At 46.8% G+C, this 21,991-nt stretch overlaps 3 protein-coding genes and 1 non-coding gene across 4 annotated transcripts; 1 reads left to right on the top strand and 3 right to left on the bottom strand.

Moving 5' to 3' along the window:
* Positions 1 to 1,694: 1,694 nt before the first annotated feature.
* On the top strand, positions 1,695 to 4,427 carry LOC124681458 (tetraspanin-10-like). Its single transcript, XM_047216376.1, has 11 exons — positions 1,695 to 1,930; positions 2,445 to 2,557; positions 2,645 to 2,699; positions 2,818 to 2,873; positions 3,080 to 3,127; positions 3,342 to 3,390; positions 3,500 to 3,583; positions 3,711 to 3,778; positions 3,876 to 4,001; positions 4,088 to 4,163; positions 4,285 to 4,427. Exons 1-11 carry the CDS (start codon positions 1,877 to 1,879, stop codon positions 4,357 to 4,359), a joined length of 804 nt encoding a protein of 267 aa, XP_047072332.1. The 5' UTR covers positions 1,695 to 1,876; the 3' UTR covers positions 4,360 to 4,427.
* Positions 4,428 to 4,712: 285 nt separating this feature from the next.
* Positions 4,713 to 4,908, bottom strand: LOC124681459. Its single transcript, XR_006995872.1, has one exon. It is a non-coding gene; the product is annotated as a U2 spliceosomal RNA (small nuclear RNA).
* Positions 4,909 to 6,189: 1,281 nt separating this feature from the next.
* LOC124681457 lies at positions 6,190 to 10,998 on the bottom strand. Its single transcript, XM_047216375.1, has 7 exons — positions 10,979 to 10,998; positions 8,265 to 8,627; positions 7,276 to 7,448; positions 6,932 to 7,159; positions 6,505 to 6,641; positions 6,384 to 6,422; positions 6,190 to 6,297 (listed from the first exon to the last, which is right to left on the bottom strand). The coding sequence occupies exons 1-7, from the start codon at positions 10,996 to 10,998 to the stop codon at positions 6,190 to 6,192; spliced, it is 1,068 nt and encodes a 355-aa protein (XP_047072331.1).
* A 926-nt stretch (positions 10,999 to 11,924) lies between these two features.
* On the bottom strand, positions 11,925 to 16,868 carry LOC124681455 (NAD-dependent malic enzyme 59 kDa isoform, mitochondrial-like; the record flags this gene model as incomplete). Its single annotated transcript, XM_047216372.1, is given in 19 exon segments — positions 11,925 to 12,253; positions 12,328 to 12,442; positions 12,533 to 12,595; positions 12,871 to 12,942; positions 13,022 to 13,076; positions 13,160 to 13,246; positions 13,482 to 13,554; positions 13,952 to 14,017; positions 14,125 to 14,238; positions 14,395 to 14,509; positions 14,618 to 14,724; positions 14,825 to 14,908; positions 14,992 to 15,095; positions 15,302 to 15,362; positions 15,469 to 15,597; positions 16,060 to 16,227; positions 16,327 to 16,445; positions 16,578 to 16,674; positions 16,767 to 16,868. Coding segments are annotated over 19 exon segments (1,803 nt in total), but the record flags the coding sequence as incomplete, so codon positions are not given.
* Positions 16,869 to 21,991: the final 5,123 nt, after the last annotated feature.

The raw sequence follows: 21,991 nt of genomic DNA, 5'->3' as shown, positions 1-21,991 counted from the left end.
GGGGCCTGTTTCAGCCCGTAGAGGCTCTTGTGGAGGCGACAGACGTGCGACGGGTTGGCGGTGTCGACGAAGCCAGAGGGCTGGCTGCTGTAGATGACCTCGTCGTCAATACATCAGACATGCCAGATACGACGCATGAGTAGTCATACAATTTGACAAACTAGAATAGCTGGAACAGGAAGTCTGATTAAACTATAAGGTACAAACGTAAATGGCAAAAGTATGTGCAGCAGCAGAAACTTTTGAGAAAAGTATGTACAGCAATTTATAGTTGGGGATTGCTCGAAATACTACCAAATAATAATCTGAGCCTGGGCACTGTTACAGCCTAGTTTACCATCAATTTTTAGTCCTCAAATAGTTATCCTATAAATACACTGGGATTCAGTAGCAAGTAGTAACTAATAGCAGCCACATTAGTAAGGGCATTTCCTTTTTTGATTAGCTGTTACAATACTGTCTGTCAGTGGATACAAATCCGCACCACATGGTGTTATTTTCATGTTTGATTCACTAACACTCCAGCATATATGTCTTAGCTACGGATATGTCTTAGCTACTGATATCAACACTCCAGCATATTTGTGACAGTTATATGGTAATTCAAGTAGCATTTTAAAACCAATGAAAAAAATATAACCTTCTTTGTGCTCTTCTTTGAAGATGGACATGACGTGGTAACCACGTTACCATCCCGCTGCTCTATACGAGAATCATTCGTAAATTTCTGAACCCCACGGGCCTCGCCGCACTTCTGCAGTTTACATGATAATTTTGAAACATCAAGACACCATTTAACTGTGTAAAAAAACAGTGGATTCAACTTTGTGAGCTGTGTTTTACTGCCTTAAAGGTCTAGCTGTGTTTTCTTCATTTTGATCCCTACTCATACGATGCAGGAATGAGGTTGGATTTAAGTACATAATCCTTCCACTAAACATTTCAAGAAGTTATGCTAATTCTCAGTTGTCTGAAATTCAGTCACCTCAAATTGCACATCATTTGGCCTAAAATCGGAATATCAAATGTGTGCACATAGAAGAACAAAGTGAATCAACATCATGTCTCCTAATTCGTTGCTGCAAACTGCAAGTAAGGAGTAAGAGAGGACGAGTACCTTCTTGCAAATCTTCTTCGGCAGCTCCCCATGGACCTCGCCGGATGCGTGCGGTTGTGGATCCCCAAGAACCTCGCCGGCCGCCGGGAGCTCCCCACAGGTCTGCTGCTCAAACAACGGGGTGAGAGTGGTCCTTTCCCGTGGCAGAATGGAGGTGCCGGACGTGGACGAGATCAACACAGGAGGCGGAGGGCAGTGGCCATGGAGGGGAGCGGCGAGCGGCAGAGAGAGAGGAGGGGTGGCGGCGGCACGCGAGCTCGAGGGGGAAGCGGAGTGGAGGGAGGGAGCGGTAGTTGGTTGAGCGGAGGGAGGGAGCGGCGGACCGTCGCCGGCCATGGCGCGGCTCGCCGGCGCGGCACGAAGAGGAGCGGACCGCAGCGTCGCAGACTCGCAGCGAGGAAGACCTAATCCCGTCGAGCGGCGTGGCGGGCTGGCGGCGGTAGGGAACGAGTAGCGAAAGCCCACCAAATTTTTTCCCCCGACAGTGGGCGTCCGATATAAGGATTTAATCGGGCTGGGCTGGCGGCACCGTGGACGGCCCGTGACCACCTACAGGCATACTGTTGGAGATGCTCTAACTGCACGCACTCGCTGACACGGGCAGGGGCAGGTCCGTCAGGAAGGTGCCGCACCGCCGCGACCCGGGTCTCGCCGTCTCCGGCGGCGCACTCCCAGATCTCCACTCGTCAGTCCTCACTCCGTCTCTGTCCCGTGCGGAATCCAGTGGCTGTGGCCACCGTCGTCCGCGCCTGATTCGGGATGGGCAGCAGCACCAGCACCTTCGTCATCAGGTGGATCAACTTCTTCACCATGGTCAGTCAGCCCCCTTCCTCGCCTCCCTTTTCCTACCCTGCTCCGTTCCTTCTCCCTCCCCGATGGGCGGCCGAGCCGCTTCGAACTGCCGCTGCTGCCGAGAGGCTTACTGCACATTGTTTTCTCGGATGCTTAGCTTTTTTCGGAATTGGGTTCCAAATTATTTTGGCGCTGCACATTTCGAGTATAAATCAGTTGAACTGCTTGGTTGGTTTCTGAATTTCAGCCGACAATCGTAGCATTTCTCTTCCCCTTGTGTTTGCCTCATGTTTGTTCCCATCTGGTGTGTCTCTGTCCATTATTTTTTTTTAGTTGTATGCGTCCTTATCCTGTCATCTCGCAATGATCCATCCTTGCCAATTGTTAACATCTTTCTTTTGGAAGTATCAATCTCTAACTTAATGTTAAGGATAGTGCTCCACACAGTTTAATGCCGGGCCCTCTAGAAAGAATGGCTTCCTTTTTCATGTTCGGCGCGCATTATGATGCTCTTCAATTGCTCTTTGTTGAACAGATGCTGGCGATACTGGTGGTGGGTTTTGGGTTCTGGATGAGCACCCACAACGACGAGTGCAGACGGTCCCTCACCATCCCTGTCATGGCTCTCGGAGGAGTCATTTTTCTCATGTACGCCTATCTCCCAATTGTATTCCCACCGCGTCAGTGAATAGTAGTGCTTCACATTATTAACCTGGTTTAGTGCCCATGCTGCAGGTCGCTTGCAGGATTCGTGGGTGCTTGGAAGAACATTTCGTGCTTGCTTTGGACAGTATCCTTGTTGTGACATTTGATGCATAAACTTGCAGCCACATCAGTGCCACTGATGCTGGTTGCTGTCTTGGTGCTTTTGGAGTTACTTGTTGTTGCCTTGACATGTGGGTATCTAGTATCTAACAATGCTGTTCGTGGTCCTGGTGGCAATCATGGTGTTCACTGTGCTTGCGTAAGTTGCTCTGATTCATTCGCGAGCAAAACTTTTAGTTGGTGGCAATCATGGTTGTACTATTTATTTGTAATTTTGCTAGAGTGTGCATTGATTAGTTGATGGGATTTAATTATAGAGCTTTATTATCATTTGACTTAATAAATCAGTAGCCCACTTTAGTGGGTGCATGTTTTCTTAACTCATCTTGCTTTCTAATGTTGCAGGTTTATCATTACAAATACTGGATCTGGACATGCTGTTCCTGGGGCCAGGTATCTCACTATATGTTAATGATTGAAATGCCAAATGACAAGTTGAAGAAATGTATCACTTATCATATGAAAAGTTGAAAACATGCACTATGTAGCCAATTTTGTCAACTTTCTGTCTGCTTGTCACTACATGAACTGTGAACAAAATTGCTTTCTGCAAAGAACACATTGCATGCATAGGGTTCTCAGTTGCCATTTCTCATGTTCTATACAGATATAAAGAGTATCGTCTTCAGGACTATAGCTCTTGGTTCATCAAACAGGTATGTCGGGAAGTTTGTTTCCTTCTCTTTTTTTTCCCAGTATGCAATTTATTCATGTTTATCTATGCTGGTAACGGTAACAACTCACATATTTTTTTTTATTTTAAAGCTCAATGACACTGAAAAATGGACCCATCTTAGAAGTTGCCTTGTGAAATCGGATGATTGCAGTAGCCTGTCAAAAAGATACAAGGTCTCTCCTTTTCTGCAACCTCCCCTATTTTACCTGATGTGATGTCTCAAAGTTTCTACCATTTGTATTGCGGTGATTTTAGTTATACCATTCGACTTGATGCAGAATCTTTTTGTACTTGATGCAGACTCTGAAACAATACAAGCTTGCTGATCTGACTCCCATCGAATCTGGCTGTTGCCGCCCACCGGCTGAGTATGCCCCCCTGTACCTTCCACATTGTATTCTGGACCTTTAATTGCTTGTCATCAGAGTGTGACATGGTTGCGGTTATTTCTCTGAACACTGCCAGGTGTGGATATCCAGCTTTGAATGCTTCCAACTTTGATCTGAGCTTCCATCCAGTGAGCGCAAACGTCGACTGCAAACTGTACAAAAATGACAAGTCCCTAAGGTGCTATGACTGCAATTCTTGCAAGTAAGCTGTTCATCTCCTATTTCACCTTCGAAATGCAAAACCTTTTTACAGTCTCAGTTCTCATTTGAAGTTTTTTTTGCTTCTAGAGCTGGCGTAGCACAATATATGAAAACAGAGTGGCGGGTGGTTGCCATCTTCAATGTGATATTGTTTGTTATTCTGGTAAGCCCAATTTTCCCTCAAATGCGATTTAGTGTATGCTCTTTCTCAACACAATAAATTGCCCCACCTTATTTGTTATCATGACTTTCTGATAGTTGTATGCGCTTTGCTTTTTCGCTAGTCATTGGTGTACTTTGTTGGGTGCTGCGCGCGTCGACATGCTGGAGGTAGCGATTCTAAACTTCCTGGAAGATGACAGCCACCCTTTGAAGTGAATCCTCTATATGTCAAGCAAGAGTTACATTTGATGTCCCTTGTGATAACATTGTTCATTCTTAAGTTTAGTTAATGAAATGCAATGCCGAGGCTTTTATTATGTGTTGCTTGTACTTGAATGAGAAAAAGTGGCGAGCCCCTTCTAAAATACTGCAACCTTGGAAGTCTCACAACAATTTTGGCTCCGTGTGCCTCTGTTTATGTTCCCACGCTGAACACCAGCAATATGCACGTCTAGATCTGTTAAATCAAAGTAGGCTTTATGCCCAAAGTTAGCACACCGAGAGAGCTAACATGGTTTAAGCAGAAAGGTTTAATCTTGAGTTGATTTGGTTGGGGTGCGCCGGCCCAGGCTGCAGTGCAACGCCTGGGCGACACCCAAGGGCCCCAGCAGCAAGCTACTGTGGTGGACCCTTCCCCATAAAAAATAAATTTAATATCGTTGTGGGCACATGGCCCACATATCAGATATTAAACTGATAAGAACAGATACTACACTTGATCTTAGCCAAAAGGCCGAGAAAGGTATGCTTTGAATCGTTGCCCTGCGTCTGGTTATATACTGGTTCTCCACCCCCTGTGCGCTCCCCGCTCAGCGGTGTGGGACTAAACGCGAGAGCACAGCACGGCGCAACCTGCTCCACCGAAATTCTTAATAGAAAGGAGGCTTAACTTGTATGGGCCAACAGCCTGGGCTGAGCAGAAAGCCCAAGTCTAATGCGGGCTAAAGAAATGAGCCCGCATCTCTTTCCCCCGTGATACTTGGTTCTCAAATCCAGTTGTCTAAAAAAATTCCGCTCAAAAAAAAAAAGTTGTCTAAAAAAATCTTGGTTCTGAAATCCTCAAAGACTGCGCTCCCGACTCTTCGGTATACACGTCCAAGAATTCAGTAACTTTAGTTGTGATTTTTTAGCACAGTAAGGAGAAATCAGCTAGAACCTTCGTAAATAAGCTTAATAATCCTTACTTTTCCTACTTAGCTCGGATCCACCATGTAGTGCCGCCTCATCTGATTCCAGGTGTTGTGTTTCTGATCCGTTGGATCTTGCGTCACGAATTTTGCTTTTGACGCTTCTACAAACCCTTCTTAGGATATGTATTTTTTTACAAACTTTTGGTTTGTGATTTAGTGGTGTACAATCTTTTATAAATCGGTTTTATCTTTAGAAATAAATAGATAACAAGAAAACTCTGATTACAGCCGAGATTATAATACACTAGCTATAAAATCAGAAAGTTATTTTCCCGAAACATAGTGAACTCTAAAATACAGGACATACATTCATCACAGACGTCTCGCTATCGGCGGGAACGTAGGATATTTCACTTTTATGAGACACCGAGTATAAAAACTGGGGTTTGATCCTTGGTGGGCCGGGGGGTGGGGGTGCCACTGTTGTCCTAACCATCCAACTACATGTCTGTTCTCTTTAAAAAAATGCGACTTGGGGGTAAGAAGCCCTCCAAGCAATTCAATAGATGATAATTGGTGTGTACAGCAAGAGAGCGGGCGCTAGCACTCAAACTCAGGATCTCGCGGGTCACTGCAGGTATCAGCACCCGGCAACCATCCGGGCTATGCCCCGGTTCACATGTCTGTTCTCTTAATTAAATACAACTTGTTATAAATAAAAATCCATCGCAAACCAAATAATCTCCCAATGCAACTTTAGGACATCCTTTTCTTCTCGCGCCTAAATAACATGAAATACGCCGCTTTGGTCTACAACTTGGGAAGATTAACACTAACAGACCTGCTGATCCGAATATACATACTCCTACATAGAGTCCCAGAAAGTGCAAGGTGATGTCATGTTTCACGCCCAAACACCCTCCTCAGATCTTCTTCAGTTATGTTAGGTGGAGGGTCTTTGTCGAGGCCCAGTTCAGCCACAATACGTTCTTCAACATCATAGTCCTAAAGAAAATACAGAAGAAAAGATTAAGCAATCAACATCATGCAGCTACAAATGGTAATAAACCTAAAACAAGATGTGGCATTACCGCGTACATACGTCTTATCCTAGTCTCCTCAGCCTCCTCCTGTGAAAAGAGGGGGAAACAATAGTAATTAACAACGAAGCAACACAATATTAAATGTTCACTAGGAGATAGATCATCATACGCTATCAGAATTATCAGAGTCACTCCTATCATATCCAAATGACGAATATGTGTCCAAGTGACCACCAGTGTATGCATCATCCTTGCTGGGGTGCTTCATGTAAGCACTTCCATTATTTATACAACCATAGCAGTGACCTATTTTCAACCGAAAAAAATAACAGAGGGAATTAGTATGACTGTCAAATGCCCAGACAGGCATAAACACATAATTATGAACATGTGTATATACATCCATTACACATGACAGCATGAAGCAGTTTTGAGGTATTACAAATGTCATGTCATCAAGGGAAACAGAAACAGGCAAAAAAAAACAGGTGGACTTAGAAAGTATCAATATCTAACAGCAACAGATAAGTTCGAGTTAGTGCAACCCACAAATTATAGCTGAAAATTACTCCGTCTTAGATAAGAGCGTAGATTACCATTGTCATTAGGTTCAACAATGCAGAAACAGTTAACCACCAATTCTAATTGTTCTCCTTTCATAAATTTGACTTCAACAAAGAACATACTGTCTTTGCTACGGTCAATATCCTCAACTCCATTCCTATTTGCAGTGAAATTCAAATGATAGTAGCTGCCGATACTACTCTCAGAAATATACTGGCAGTGAAGAAAATCTTTGAGTTCATATGGAAGATCCTGAAACCAAGGAACATGAATCGTATTAGCAATTTTTTACATGTATAAGACAATAAGACATAGTCCAATACTGGAAGTGGCATAGGTAATAAGGATAGGAGGAAGGGAGAGCAAAACCCCACAGGTTGGTGATTCTCGTTATACTGGTCCATTAAAGCTTGAACCAATGAGCGCATCGGATCAAGAGTTTTCTCAATCACTTGTGATTTTCTACGTTTCTTCCTTGTGCCGTCAGGCCAGTAAAGGCATCGCCGTATAGCCATCTCCTTTTGAGAAACCCCAGCCAGCTCCTTGCACCTAATTTATAAAGGAGCATTCTATGAGATCAGTACATTGTACTTTCTGAAAAGCAGGGAATACGTGAAACTCTGCTAATGTTATCAGCCTGACAAAGAGCTAGGGTGATTAGTTTGTATGGAAGGATGTTAGTACAGATCGAACAGCTCCCAAGTTGCACCTCTAACATATATCAAGGTAGCAATCGTCTAAAATGAAGCAAAATGAAGTGCTTACATGCCAAGTTATAAACATGTACTTTCGTTGTTCATTAATATAAGATATAAGACGTTTTGGCAAACTAAATTAGCATGCCAAAACATCTTATATTAGTGAACGAACGAATTAATTCTTTTTCGTTTTTGAAGACAGTACCCATCTTTCATTTTAGATCCCAGCTAAGTGTGCTCTTATATACTGTTTTGACTTAATGGGACTTAATGCTCTGTTGTCACCATCGTTTAGTATGAGAAAAGATAGTTACATATGTGCGCATGGTTAAAACTTAAAAGCTAAACAATTATAGAAATTACAGCTCACATAGCTAGGCTAGATACAAAATAATGCACCCTTAATTTAAGAACTGGAACCTTTAAAATTAGCTTAGGAATGTATTCTTTAATGACCTTGTGAACTTTCCTACAGACTAACTTAGCGGCATCTATACTTTTCAATAGTTATGCTATAAAACTGTGCTTATATTTTCTGACTTACATCATAGAGGCATGTGGACGTGTACCCCCTGTTTGAATATGATCAGTTGCAACTTTGCAAGTATGCACATAAATCGGGATAAGGAAGACGATAAAAATCTAGAACAAAATTGAGAAACATTACATCATTGGACTCCGACGGTCACGAAGATAGCGGTCGATGGCATTGTCCGCTTCTTGTAAGCTCTGAAACTGTCCACCCACAGGAGGATATGTGTGGAAAGATCCATTCTGATCAACCCTGATGTAAAACGTCGAATTCCAATCACGACGTAACCGGACCAAAAGAGACGACCCAGGAGACGTGGAAATGTAGCTTCGTGATACTGGCAAGAACACAGCAGTGTGACCAGCAACTGCCCGGCGAGACCAGAAAGTATCGGATTCCTTCATTGCTATAGAGTGGAGGAACTCCTTCCAGGATGATTCGTCTGGTACTTGCAGAGTTTGTGCAGATCTAAGCTTAGAAACACATTCCTCGTCATACCTGCAGCAGAACAAGGTCGATATACGAGTAGAACAACTATTAACCTTGGGAAACGAATATTTCATGTAAGCGTTGTCGTCGTGCTATGATTTATGTTTGCTTTCTTCAAAACAAAGAATGCAAAAGGCCAAAAGCAGATAAAGGCTAGAAAATCCACTAGAATACATGGATATCTGCATACCAGAACCCTCTCGTTCCCAAGGATTTCCCATCGGTAACTAATTCTATCAACGCCCTTTTCGAAGACGACGAGTAGATCGGAAACAGAAACGAATCGGGGCATACGTATGGTGGACGATGGATCGGGACCCGGACATCCAGCGCGGACCGGGGTCGGCCGGCGGGTCGACAGTGTAGCCGCTGCTGTTCCGGGGCGCCGCGGCGTTTTGCAGGCTGCTGTGAGCGCGAGGGCTGGCGGGGAGGCCGGTTTTGGTGATTATGCAGGTTTCGATCAGAGAAGGGTTTTATATTGTTTTAGATTTAGATGACGTATTTTTATTTGAAAACCAAATCATAAATTTGGTAAAACCTTTTTGGTATTATAGTAGAGATATTATAAAATATTATATCTCTATTACTGAATTTTCTCCAAAACTTTTCTCTCAAATGTCTTCAGAATACAGAGGTCCTGATTTTGATTTTGAAAACACCTTAAAATTTATTCCTGAAAATGACTTATTTTCCAAATTTTCATCATATTTTTTCTAGCTTAAAATGATGTGGGAATGATATGGCACGCATATAGGCGTCATCTAAAACCCTTAAAAGTGGTCAACACATTGCAGTGATATTTGATTTGCTTCTGAAATGCTAGTACATGCCATTTATATATAGTTACTCCGTATCTGATTTTAGAGTTCAATGGTGTTATGTGAATGAACTCGGACAATAGTCCAAGGATGAATAACAAAGTTTCCATCTGCAGGGTTTCATGATCATTGCTTTTCCCAAGACAACAACGACATTTTCAAGAACACACAAGCTGTGTGTCTTCTATATTAAGACAGAGAAGAAAGTTTACAAGATCTAGCCATGATCACAGACGATCAGGCTCGGCTCCACTCACCGTTCCTCCTGCTCTACCTCCCCTAACACTCCACACAACTTGGCTTGCAACCATAGGAACCGAGCCAGGGCATTAATCTCTTTTCGATGACAGCGAGGAACTGCTTCAATCAGCCTACTCAACCACTCGTTAATGGAAGCGTCTGTCCGGAGTGAACCTGCAAAGTCTGTACTTCGACATTGGCATTTTCGATCAAGGATATATTAATATCAATATATACCAATTACATTCAGCTTCTGCAACAACACAATAGCCTAATGGTAGTACGGATGCACACAACTAAAAAAGAGAAAGAAAGCTAAGAAATAAAGGTCTCGTTATGGTATTTCAACCCTAGCAGCAACAACACAACCGTCACCAAGACAACACCTGAACTCCAGGCTCTCCAAAGCGACGCCTCCAAGAAGGAAACAGTGCACAAGCTTCATCATCACCCCATCAAAAGGTCTTAGGTTTTCAACCTGAAGATATTTCCCGCTCTTAAAACAATATCTTCAATAAGGCCTTTGTCAGGCACAACCAATTAAGGTCAGGTCTTGAATTTTCACACTAAAAGGTGAGACTCCGAATTTCACTTGTGCTGCCGTCGCCACTTACATATTGCTTCGTCGCGAAACCTAGAACGCCAAGCAAGTTCCTCAACAACACACCGATTCGATCTTCCATTGCTAGTCCTCTCATCCGGCCTTCATGATATTTCCCGACTCTGATTTCACCATGAGCCAGAATGTCATCTGGTGGCAACACGGAAAGCTTCACGCCGCTCCCTCCACTATCGAAATAAAAGCATGGGATGCGCACGACCGAATATCACCCGATCCAGCAAATTACAGGCAATAGATGCACTGTTACATTCGCCGGCGGAGCTTCCGGAACACAACACTTCGGCCAGATAAAGAAGGACAGGCTTCTGGCATATATTCATCTTCGCACAAGAGAAACCCTAGGACCGCCGCCTTTATTCAGATTGGACCTCAACGGCGCCGACCATCGCGGGTCGGTCGAGGCAATGCCGGAGACACTAAGCGAAGAACATGAAGTCCGAAGATCCCAAGCCTTCGCACGAGCGGCGCCTGCCGGTCCAGCAGCCGGCTCTCCACCATGGATAGCCGAGACCGCGGAGGGGACAAGGTTAGGGCCGATCTAGGGTTTGTGCCCAATCTAGCCCATCACCCTGCACCTCCGTAGCCGGCAAGGCACGCCGCCGGTGGCATCCACCACCGCCACCCCGACACCAGGATGCCGCCCGGATCGCCTCGCATCAGATGAGCCGACCGCCGCCTACCCAACAGCTTGAGCAGCCATCCCCAGCGTCCACCGATCCCAGACCACCGTTTGGCGGCTAGGCCCGGCGGCAGTAGTGGCGAGGAGGGCCGGGATCGGGGCTTGCTGGCGGCCCGTTCGGTCGCCCCTACAGCCGCCCTGGGGAGCGACCCGAGGGGAACTGTCCAACTTTAGCTATTCACTAGTACCTACAAATTGACATATAACACTTCTGTCGATTGTCGCAAATTTGATATGCAATTAGCACATATATCAAACGATCTCTTTCTTGTTTGTCACTGGCTGTGAGGGCCACACCCCGACTGCTTAACTGCATGTTTTGATGCTTTTCTACGAGGTCACAATTGGCTTCACGGACATATGCAGACTACAGACAGAACAACTGCATGAAATTTGTTTTCAGAGTGGAAGCTTCGTACCCCTGGAAGAACTTGTGCACCCTAACTCTTATCACGAGTTAGGGCAGCTGGAAAGCCTGAAGCACATTCGAATTCACAGTTTTAAGCTGCAAAGCGAGTCCGTAAGCACTACTAGGCACAGGCACGTATGAAAGCATCATCTCCCGTTCTACATATTTTAAACTTCAAAACTTCTGGCACGCGTAAGCTGAATGGAAGAGCCTGGATCATTTTGTTTCATCCCATTTTTTCGAAATAGGTGAGTAATTACTGAAATTTAATGATAAGCCAAAAGGCATAATTTTGTTGGCCCAGATACTGAATAATCTTGAAGCTGGGTCAATTTGACCACTTGATGCATGCTAAGGTATCGACAATCCGTTGTCACTCTCAAGAGTTTCAGGCATACGACGAACTATGTGTTTTATATACTTGCGCTCAGTATATTGTCCTTACCTTGTGTAGCATGAAGAAGTTTCAGAAAATACACCTTCTGAACGATTTCATAAACAAATTTGCAAAGTTAATTTAGTTTAACAATGAAGATGCAGAAACAAATCCAGCACCTGATATTTATTGAAGTCCTTAAGGCGAGACATGAACTTATATCGTTCAACGGGTCTCAAAATTGAGCAATGTTTGACGAACCTGTCAATGTAAATAAATGGCTCAACAGCATTACGTGGGCTGGGCAGCTCTGCTGAAATACTCTCAAGTAGAGCGGCTAAATCAAGATAGCAAATTGGTAACTACTCAGAAGAAATATATGTGCCCGATACATCTCTTCAAGTGTGCTTCGCTGAACTCTATTTGTCATTCACAAGGGGGCTGTAAACAGGGTACCACATCTTCCGAGCCACGTAGTCCACTGTGTCCGACTGTGAGCACATAAAGAAAATCAGGCACTGTTCTGGCAAGCAACTTTACGGATGTGAGATTTGGTATGTCATACCTCTGACATGCTCCTGAGCTCTCTAGGATCCACATCAGCACATCCTTCGGCCAGATCTTCATCAACAGCGGCACGGGCGACTGCAGCGCCGACACGTGCGGTGATGTGCCTGATACTGCAATGTGGGTGGGTGGTAGTTAGCAGCGGTAAAATACAAGGCATGTGGTTACACAGTGCAATGGCAAGAGCTGGGTGAGGAGCTAACCTTGATATTGAAGGAAAGAGGATTCCTTTTCGAATTGCATCATCAGTGATGTATGAAGCAAGGCTGCACCAGCAATTATTAGTTTAATACTTAGCTCAATTGTGAAAATCAACTACAAATATTGTGCAATGTAAATTGAAAAATCAATAATCATGGGTCCACTTTGTGAAAAGCCTTGTGATTGAAGCCTGCAAACCTAAATGTTTAGCACTTTGCCTCCAAATGGCAATAGTACCTACAAGTTTGTTTGCATCTTGCGCAAATGATACTTAAATTAAGTAAAGCAAGGGAATATCATCAGTTAAACCAATGACATGATCCAATGAAACAGGACTTACCACTCAGATGCAGCATGGAGCATGCCATCCGAAATATGCCGAGCACCTGAAAGAAGGGCTCCTAAACCAATCCTGTATTTCACACAAATTTACATCAAGTGAAAATGAAAACCAAAGAATGGCCAGAAAAAAAAACAGAAGATTGTCATACCCAGGAAACAGATACATGTTGTTTGCTTGATTAGCATACCCTTTTCTACCATTGCCTAGGACATTCAAAAAATACCATTAGCAGTCACCAACAGGAAATTTAGCACAAACAATACAAAGGAGGTTAGACATGACTCACTTAAAGCAACGTTACTGAAAGGGCTTCCGCTAGCAAATACTGCATTTTCTCCAACATGCTTGAATACATCTTCAGGTGTACACTCGGCTGTAACGAGAAAAGGCCAATGTTAGTCAAGTCCTTATTACAAGTACTCCCTCTGTTTACAAATATAAGATGTTTTAGACACCTTCAAAGTGAACTACATACACACCATAGTGAGTGAATCTACACACTAAAAGTAGACTAGATACATACCAAAGTAGATGAATCTACTAAAACCTAAAACATCTTATATTAGTGAACGGAGGGAGTATTTAAAAGCTAAAAATTAGGGGTAAACCTTTTGTAGTTGGGTTTGACATTGCAAATATTGCAGGGCAGGGGGAATCAGATTCTTTCATAGCCTTGAGAACCTGGAAGTATAAAAAAATCCTGAAGTTAAAACTCAAGTGCTGAAAATGATAGAGTAGGACATGAGAATATCATATAGGAGTATAATTAAGCACTTGTTAAGATGATATTAGCCAATTTAATGTTATACGTTCAGAAAGTAGACGGTTTTGGGAACCTAACAGGAGATGCACATATTTGAGGCTGTCGTTGTTCATGAGACAATTCTGAACCATGCTGAAGCATGCTAAAGAGCAGATATGTAACAATGAAATAAATAGTAAGGTTAAATGGACTACTTGCAGCTATAGCCAAGCCTCTGGTTTGAGGTTGGTATGAGTAGACTGGTAAATAGGGAAACAAATAAAAGAATAGACATCAGCTTCCAGCAGTCATTACTCATGAGATAAGAGATTGCACCTCTTCAGTAAAAATACCACCAACTCCAGATAGTCCTAAAAGCACATGAGGCTTTACTTTCTTGACCTGATGATGAGCTGAATCAGTGAAACTACAAAACCAGTTGGAAATCTTTCGTGCTAATAACATTGATTTAGCTCAAGATTAAAGAAATATTAACAAAATTTAAATACCACTTCAACAAGACTAGCCCCCTCATGGAGATCTTCAACCTCTTCAGGACCAAAACCTCTGGCAAAACGAGCAACTGCTGGATCCAGGTCCTTTCTACCTTTGGTAATAAGACCCTGCATGGTACATCACAACAGTGGCACGTAAGTACTCAGCCTATTACACACTTACAAATGATGACTTAGTGCTAAAATGTCAACTGAACACATATGACAGAAGATATCTAGCAGGAAAGCATTAAACATGTATTTGATTGCACAGATTAAACTTACATCCTTGTCAAGGACCCAGAACTGATTGTGTCCTTCGCCCAGTTCTCCAACTTTATGGATCCCTGGCATCCTTAACATTGCATGCTTAGCCATGTTAAGCACACCTAACCCAGCACTGAATTCTGAAGAGGTGTTAGAATTGACGAAACAAAATTTTGACAAGCAAAAGATTATATGAAATATACTGAGGAAAATGTGCAATCATGTCAAACGTATCACATACCTTCCAGCTCCCACCACAACTATTTTCTGCTTAGTGAAGTCTGTTAGGGGTCGACCCTGTGCTCTAACAGCTCCAAGTAGACCAGCTAGAGCAACTCCTGCCGTCCCCTATGAAATAGGAAGAGACCAACAAATTATAATATATAACTGGAAGGAAAGGAAGAGTGCTAATACTCTACACAACAGCAAAGTTGGGGAATCATCTTACCTGTACATCATCATTGAACATGCAGAATCGGTTCCGATACCTCTGAAGAGTTTCAAATGCCCATTTCATTTGGAAGTCTTCAAACTGAGGATTTACCACTTTAGCAACGGAGCATGATTGAGTAAGCAAGCAAAGTATGACCACACCACACATACATACATACATACCTGAACAATTGCTTTAGGCCACCGTGCATGAACAGCTTCCATGAATTCATCTACAACAGCTAAGTATTCCTCTCCTTCCAACCTAGGTTGCCTCAATCCTAAATCTAAGAAAATACTCACTTAATAAGCTATGCTATGATGTAGGAATTTACTCCTAACAGCAAATCAGTTTCTACCCTTTTGTTCTAGAGAACTAGTATGGTTAGACTTTTGATTTAATCAGAGAATGCCCATCTGTGCTTGCCGCAAAAGTGGATAAAAACATTTATATGAACTGTTTCAGAAGTTACATTTAATGTAGCTTACGCACATAGCTTGTCGTCAAGCAGCTTTTGGTTATTTGTCCCCACGTCAAGCATTATTGGGAGAACCTAAAGGAGGGAAACATATAAAATGGGGGAAATGCCATACACAACCTGTAGATAACGGAAGAAATTTGTTTTTATGATCCAAGCAGAAAGGAACACATTAATATACCTTCTGTGGATTGATACCAGCAGCTGCAACATAAACATCAAGTTTACCAATAGGTATACCTATGCCCTGAACACCAAGATCACCTAGCCCTAGAATGCGACTCCCATCGGTCACAACTATCATGTCAACCTGAAATAAGAAACGGCCAACCACATGAAGAAGTTCAATACAAGCAAAGCAGGAATGGGAGCAATTATATTACACTTATATATTTTATTAGATAGAAATATATAGTACTCCCTATGTTCACTAATGTAAGACCTTTCCGATATTTCAAAATGGACTAGATACGGACCAAAATAAGTGAACATGCACACTAAAACACGTCTAGATTCATGCATTTATGAAAAAAACTGAAAAGATGTTACATTAGTGAACGGAGGGAGTATAAAGCATGAAGCATACATATGGAAACTGACAATAGATTTCAAAGTAAATTACTCTGCAATCCCTGTCAGCATCAATTTGCAATTCGATGAACGCAATATGATATCAAATTGATGCAACATTTAAATCTCAACCTTCTCTGTGCAGCTACAGTGGTGAACAAAAAAAGTATTACTATCACTTTGTTGGAAACAGTACGCGTACCGTTTCTGCTGGCCAGTTGTAAATCATGGACATCATCTCCCCCTTGTCCTTTGCGCTGAAGTACATCCCACGGGGGCGCCTGAAGAGACCGCTGTAGTTCTCACAGACCAAGCCGACAGTGGGGGTGTATATGATGGGCGCGAAATCCTTGATGTTGTCAATCAGCACCTATGCAGGAACATAAACGCGTCAGTCAGACACGCAATTCACTGCCACGATAAAAACAAAAGGCCAGCCACCACTTGTAGCAGAGGAGCGGGAGGTCACCCTGTAGTAGAGCGTCTCGTTCCGGTCGTGCAGCCTGTTGAGGATCCTCCACTTGGCGAGCGAGACCACCGACTCGGGCTCCCCCTTGGTGTTGTGCTCCAGCGAGTGGTACGAGTTTACTGTGTAACAACACGGGTAAGGGTTCACGACGTTAGCGGGCGACGACGGATTGCGTGATCTCGCTAGAGAGAGATTCGGCCCTAGCGTAACCGAGGACGCGACAATGAGAGGGGGTGCGCGGGACGACTCACTGAAGCGCTCGTACTGCTGCTCGAAGGACATGACCCGCGGCGGGAGCAGGCCGCGGAGGCCCAGGCGGTCGCGCTCCGTGAGCGGGAACGCCGTGTCCTGCGCGAACACGAAATCGAACATGAGAACCGCGTCGGATCGCGAGATCGAGGAGAGGTCGGGGGAGGTCGGGGAGGAGAGGGCTTGTATACCTTGTTGTACCATGGGTCGTGGAGGATGTCGGTGCCGCGCTTGTGGACGATGCAGGGGCCGCGCAGGGCGGAGCCGGCGCCCGCGGCGGGGGCGGACGTGGACAGGAGGCGCCGGATCTGCGCCGACCGCCGGGCCGCCGCGTGTCGCAACATCGCGCGAGGGTCAGCTGCTGCGGCGCTCGGGGGTCGGTCCAATGGCGGTAGTGGCGGTGGCGGTGCGCGAGACGGAGCTCCTGGCAGACGGGGAATAGAGAGAGAAAAGGGAATCCGATTTGAAGGGGGAGGAATGAGTCGCCGGGCGGTGCGGGCACCCGCGGTGAGGACAGGGTGCGGTGGGAGTGTGACGGCCTGACGCCAGCTGGGTGTGGTTTTGGGTAACATTTCAAGTGGGATGGGACTTTCCAGCAATCCCGTGTCCCATCCCATCCCACTAATCCCGTTTGACCCTCTCAGTAATTTCACTAATCCCGTACGGGCTGAGTGGGACGAGCCCAATCAGCCCAGCGACAGCCCACGTGTCCCTCACGCCCTCTGGAGCGAACCCTCTCACGCAGTTTTTGCACGCCCACGCGAATCTTCCGCCGCCGCCGCCTCCGGCATCCCTATCTCCGCGCGGCCGCTTCCTCTCCTCGCTGCATCAACTTCTTCCAGCGCGCGGCGACCTCGGCGATGGACGCGTTCGATTCTGAAGGCGCAGGCGAGCCTGCTGGCCTGTACGCCGAGCAAGGCGCGGGTGTCGATCAACTGCGCAGGACAACGAGATCTCCCTGGACCGGAGCGGCAGGCTCGGCGGCAGCAGCCCAAGGGCCGTGAAGAAGCAGCTGCCGTCGTTGACAGGGGGTCTGGACGCTAGCCGGCGGCGGAGCGTGGAGGAGGTGCTGCGGGAGACGGGGGCGGACATCATCGGGCTGCAGAAGGTGCGCGCCGAGGAGGAGCGCTGGATGCGGCCTGTCGGAGCTGGCGGCCGCGCTGGGGATGCGGTACGTGTTCGCGAGAGCTGGGCGCGTACCAGGTCCGCTTCACCGCCGGCGGCGACCTCGAGACGGTCGGCCGCTACGACTTCGACGGGCAGCTTATGTAGCTCTCTGTTCATTTGCTCCGTTAACTTCTGAAATTTGGGATTATTTGTGAGTTTAATAGGGGCAAGTGGGATATCCCGAAGAAATCCAATTCGTTTTTGAGTTGCTGGGATTACAGGGAGATGGGACAACGGGATAATAGGGACGTGGGAGAATGGGAGGCGGACGTCCCATGTCCATCCCACCTGAAACTTTAGTTTTGGGGCGGTGAGGGGCAGCGCGCGGAGCAGCGGACGCGGGACGCGACGCGGCTCGACTAGTGAAGGCGCTGTCGGGTCACTCGGGGCCCAACCGGCAACGAGAAAAGAGGAATTTGCTGAGCACACGCGGGGATCTCTCGGTCGTTTGCGTCGGCTTGGCGCATTAGGATTTGCTGAACGCACCAATGAAAAATGACAAATCTGGTCTTTTTATAGGAAACAATGTTGGAAAATGATACACAGAGGCGCCGCATCGTGAGGCTCCGCGTGCGGCGGAAAAAACGCATCGCTCTACTTAGGCAGCGACCGCATCTTATCCCTCAGGCTGCAACCCCACCTTATGTCGAGTACCCCTTCACCACACATCGCTTATCTGTGGAGCCCGACGGGAAGCAGCGCCAAGAGGGAAGATAGGAGGAGCCGGCCGCCGTCGCTGCTGAGCACTGAGCAACGCTGGAGGTTGCCTTGCCGCCGAGCACGACGCACCGTGGGAGGCCGCCGTCGCCGCCGAGCTCGACGCAGCATGGGAGGTCGCTGTCGCCGCACGACGCAACAGGGGAGGCCGTCGTCGCTGCCGAGCGCGGAGCCATGCGGGAGGTCTTCGCCACCGCCGAGCACGGAGCAGCGCTCGAGGCCGCCGCCGAGCACGGAGCAGCGCCGGAGGACGCTGAGCACACATCGGAGGAGGCCGCAAGTACGTACTACCGAGCACTGCGAAGCAGAGACGCCGCCGTCGCCGCACGACGCAGCGCGGAGAGCGGCCGCCGTCGGGCACGCTACAAAAGGGGAGGCTGCCGCCATCCAGCATGCAGCCGAGAAAGCAACTGACGCCGAGCACGCAGCAGAGCCACTCGTCGACGAGCGCAGGGATACACGAGAGGAGGATGCCGTCGTCCCCATGGGGAGGCTCAGGTCGACGAGAACATGGAGCTACTCTAGTCGTACTAGCCATGTCCATCTCCGCCACTGAGCTATCTGCGCGAGGAGACGTTTGCTCGCCTCCATCTTTACTTGCCTGATTAATTTAGTACTACTAGTAGTAATTTACAAATTAATTAGTAGTAATTGCCCGATTAATTAGTGATAGTTGACATATTTACTAGTAACTGCTAGAGTGTTAAGATTCTAATTGCCAGATTAATTTTGGGCAGTTGCCAAGTTTAAATGAGACTAATTTGCCGGATTAATTAGGGGCATGGAGATTTTATTCCGCTGAACTTTATACGGCAGTCATTCCTAGTTAATCTGGCAGTGGCTACCGAATAACCTGGTAATTGCATGTAATTGACATAATGGTGACTATACTAATTAAACCGGCAGGAATGATGTCATGCAAGTGAGATGGTCACTTTGGCGCTCCACAGAGTTCAAGCTCTCGTATTGTTCGACCACTTTGGTATAGTGCCTTCTGCTTTGCTATGACTTACTGCTATTAGTGCATTTTTTCCTGGAGGATGTAGTGATATACTGGTAGACTTTGAGATAATTACGTGGCTGAAGCCCCATCAAATGGCCACTGTGCAGTTCACTGTATTCAGACAGCGACATGACGAGATAAGCCTGTGTGAACAGCGCAGGACAAGTTTGACTTTTCTAACGTGAACCCATGCGAACAGCGAAGGAAGGACGCAGACGTCGCAGAGTTTGCCAGGCGCCGCACGGTAAGAGTATTGTGCGGCGCCGCTGGGTAGTCCGATCCAACAATGTTTAGACGGAAATGACACGTTCTTCTGAAAAATAATATAGAATCTGACCATTTTTCCCAATTCCCTACAAGGAAAAGTTTAGATCAAAATTACTCGCTCTGAAAACTAATATAGAATCTGACCATTCAACAACGAGATGTTGGCTCCCTTTCTTAATTAGGTAGACTTGGGCCATTATGCAATTCCAAAGTCGTCTTATTCAAAGGCTCTAGGTCAAGGAGTTGAGGTGTTGAGCGGCTATGCGCGCCTGAACTAGGTGCTGGGGTGCCCAAGCTTAGCGCCCAACCTGGGGTGTAGACCTCTACGACCTCAACATCACGGGTCACGACGTCGAGCTCGGGCTGCTAGATGCCCCGATTTAGGGGCGTTCGGCATGTCCACGTCACACCAAGGTGCCACGTCAGCAAGACACCTCGACATCTTGGTTTCGGATGTTGAATAGTGCAACCCCAACGTTCTTGATACATGGTATTGAGGAAAAGAATCAAATCAAAAGTTATTTTCTAGAAAATACCATTTTGTGATAACCTATGTGTTAGAAAATACCACCTCCCCCGTCCGACAACACCGACACCGACGAGTTCGACGACGAGAACAAAGATAGCGCAGACGACGTTATTGACGCAGTGATGAACGCGAAGTTCATGGCTGACGCGGAGCAGGAGGCAGAGGAGGAGCGGGCGGCCCACGCGGCATTCAACATGAAGCAGCAACACCGCCGGGAGGCGGCGACCGTAAGGGAGGAGTCTGATGGGGACGAAGACGACGACGACGACTGGAGCGGACCTGACCCGGAGGAGAAAGCAATAGAGAAGAGGGCTTTATTCGCGTCCTTCGAGATGCCGAAGAAGGCCCAAGATAACGCCAACGAGGCGTTGCAGCAGCAACTACTAGAGGACATAGGGGCCCACCGAGCTCTGGCGAGCGTGCAGTGGATGGAGCGGCGGGCAGCGACGGAGAAGCGGAGGAGAGGGAGACAACGACGGGGCCGGATCGTCCAACCGCCCCGAGGGGCGACAGGTAGTCTAGGGGCCTAGCCATTTTCATTTTAGTATTGTATTTGTTTCCTCTTATTTTCCGTTTATTGCTTATTTAAATTATGCTTTTCAATTGATGAATGAAAAAATAATATGTGTAGGGCGGCTAGGGCACCGAGACACAAACGGAGGCGCGGTAAAAAATGATCATTTTTGTATCCATGGACCGACGCAAACAGACGCAAATGGTCGCTTTGGACGTCCTATTTACATCACCCCGTTGAAGATGCCCTAAGAGCAACTCTAATATAGAGCCCGTAAATTCCACCGGGACTGAATTTTTCCGGTGGATTTACGGGTTCGGGCTAAAAGCCGCATAGAATAGAGCCTAAATCGGCGACCCGACCCGAAAAAATTTCTCGGGGGCCCGAGAAACTCCGCGCGGCCCCTATTTATACACGCCGCAGAGGGGGCTCGGTTCTGAAACCCTACTCCCCTCTGCCGCTTTCGCCGCTCCGTCATCTTCCGCCCCGCTATTCCGACGAGCAATCCGAGCGCAGCCGCCACCGCATTCGCGCTTCCGTGTGCTCCACCTCCACTGCTTGGTTGGCACCGGCAGCTGCAGGAGGGTAGGCAGCCGGATTGGCGGCAACAACTCGCCGTCGTGCCCCCCGGTCTTCCGCTCGAAGGCGGAGCAGCGAAAGTGGAACCGCTCCGAGGGTGCGCGAAAGCGGAGCGCGCAGCGGTGGACGAATTGGGGCCTGACGCCTCCGGGGAACCTCACCCGCTACGCCAATAGCGGCGAGGGCTCTTCCTCCGGAGCGTCGGGTCGGACCCTAGCGCCGCCCGTCGACGACAGCAGCGACGAGGAGGAGGTGCCGCGTCGCGGCGTCTTCAATTCCAGGGACTACGTCCACAACAACGACGAGGAGGCGACGGTGATCGGCGTGCGTGCTTCCGCCGCGAGGAGGCGGACACCATCCGGCAGGTGCACGAGTAGGCGCGCGCGGGGTTCCGCCTCGCCGTCGTCCGCCGCCCCGTCCTCCGCGCGTAGAGGCCCCGGTAGGGCCGAATTTTGTTCATCGTAGGTCGCGCAGCGGAGGAACTACCTATATGTGATGTTTATTTTGCGATCGATATGTAAATTATGTAAGTATGAATTATGATTTCATCGCCGAACTTTTTCTCCCGCTAGATTTAAATTTCAAATTTTTCGGTTCTGATTACTTTCTGTGATGAGGACATCCCTACCTCACTACTACC

This window comes from Lolium rigidum, unplaced genomic scaffold, assembly GCF_022539505.1.
Source record: "Lolium rigidum isolate FL_2022 unplaced genomic scaffold, APGP_CSIRO_Lrig_0.1 contig_42955_1, whole genome shotgun sequence".
Taxonomy (NCBI): Eukaryota; Viridiplantae; Streptophyta; class Magnoliopsida; order Poales; family Poaceae; genus Lolium; species Lolium rigidum.
Note: the sequence above shows the minus strand (reverse complement) of the source record. Positions and strands in the feature narration are given on the sequence as shown.

Excerpts from the sequence above, each read along its gene's own strand:
- LOC124681457 (XM_047216375.1), bottom strand. The coding sequence starts at position 10,998 with ATGGCTGCTCAAGCTGTTGG. Across the intron at positions 7,160-7,275 it reads GTATAACGAGAATCACCAAC|GGTTTCAGGATCTTCCATAT; the intron begins CTGTGGGGTTTT and ends TTCATGTTCCTT. Across the intron at positions 6,642-6,931 it reads TGTTGAACCTAATGACAATG|GTCACTGCTATGGTTGTATA; the intron begins GTAATCTACGCT and ends GGTTGAAAATAG.
- LOC124681458 (XM_047216376.1), top strand. The coding sequence starts at position 1,877 with ATGGGCAGCAGCACCAGCACCTTCGTCATCAGGTGGATCAACTTCTTC. Across the intron at positions 1,931-2,444 it reads GGATCAACTTCTTCACCATG|ATGCTGGCGATACTGGTGGT; the intron begins GTCAGTCAGCCC and ends TTTGTTGAACAG. Across the intron at positions 4,002-4,087 it reads TATGACTGCAATTCTTGCAA|AGCTGGCGTAGCACAATATA; the intron begins GTAAGCTGTTCA and ends TTTTGCTTCTAG.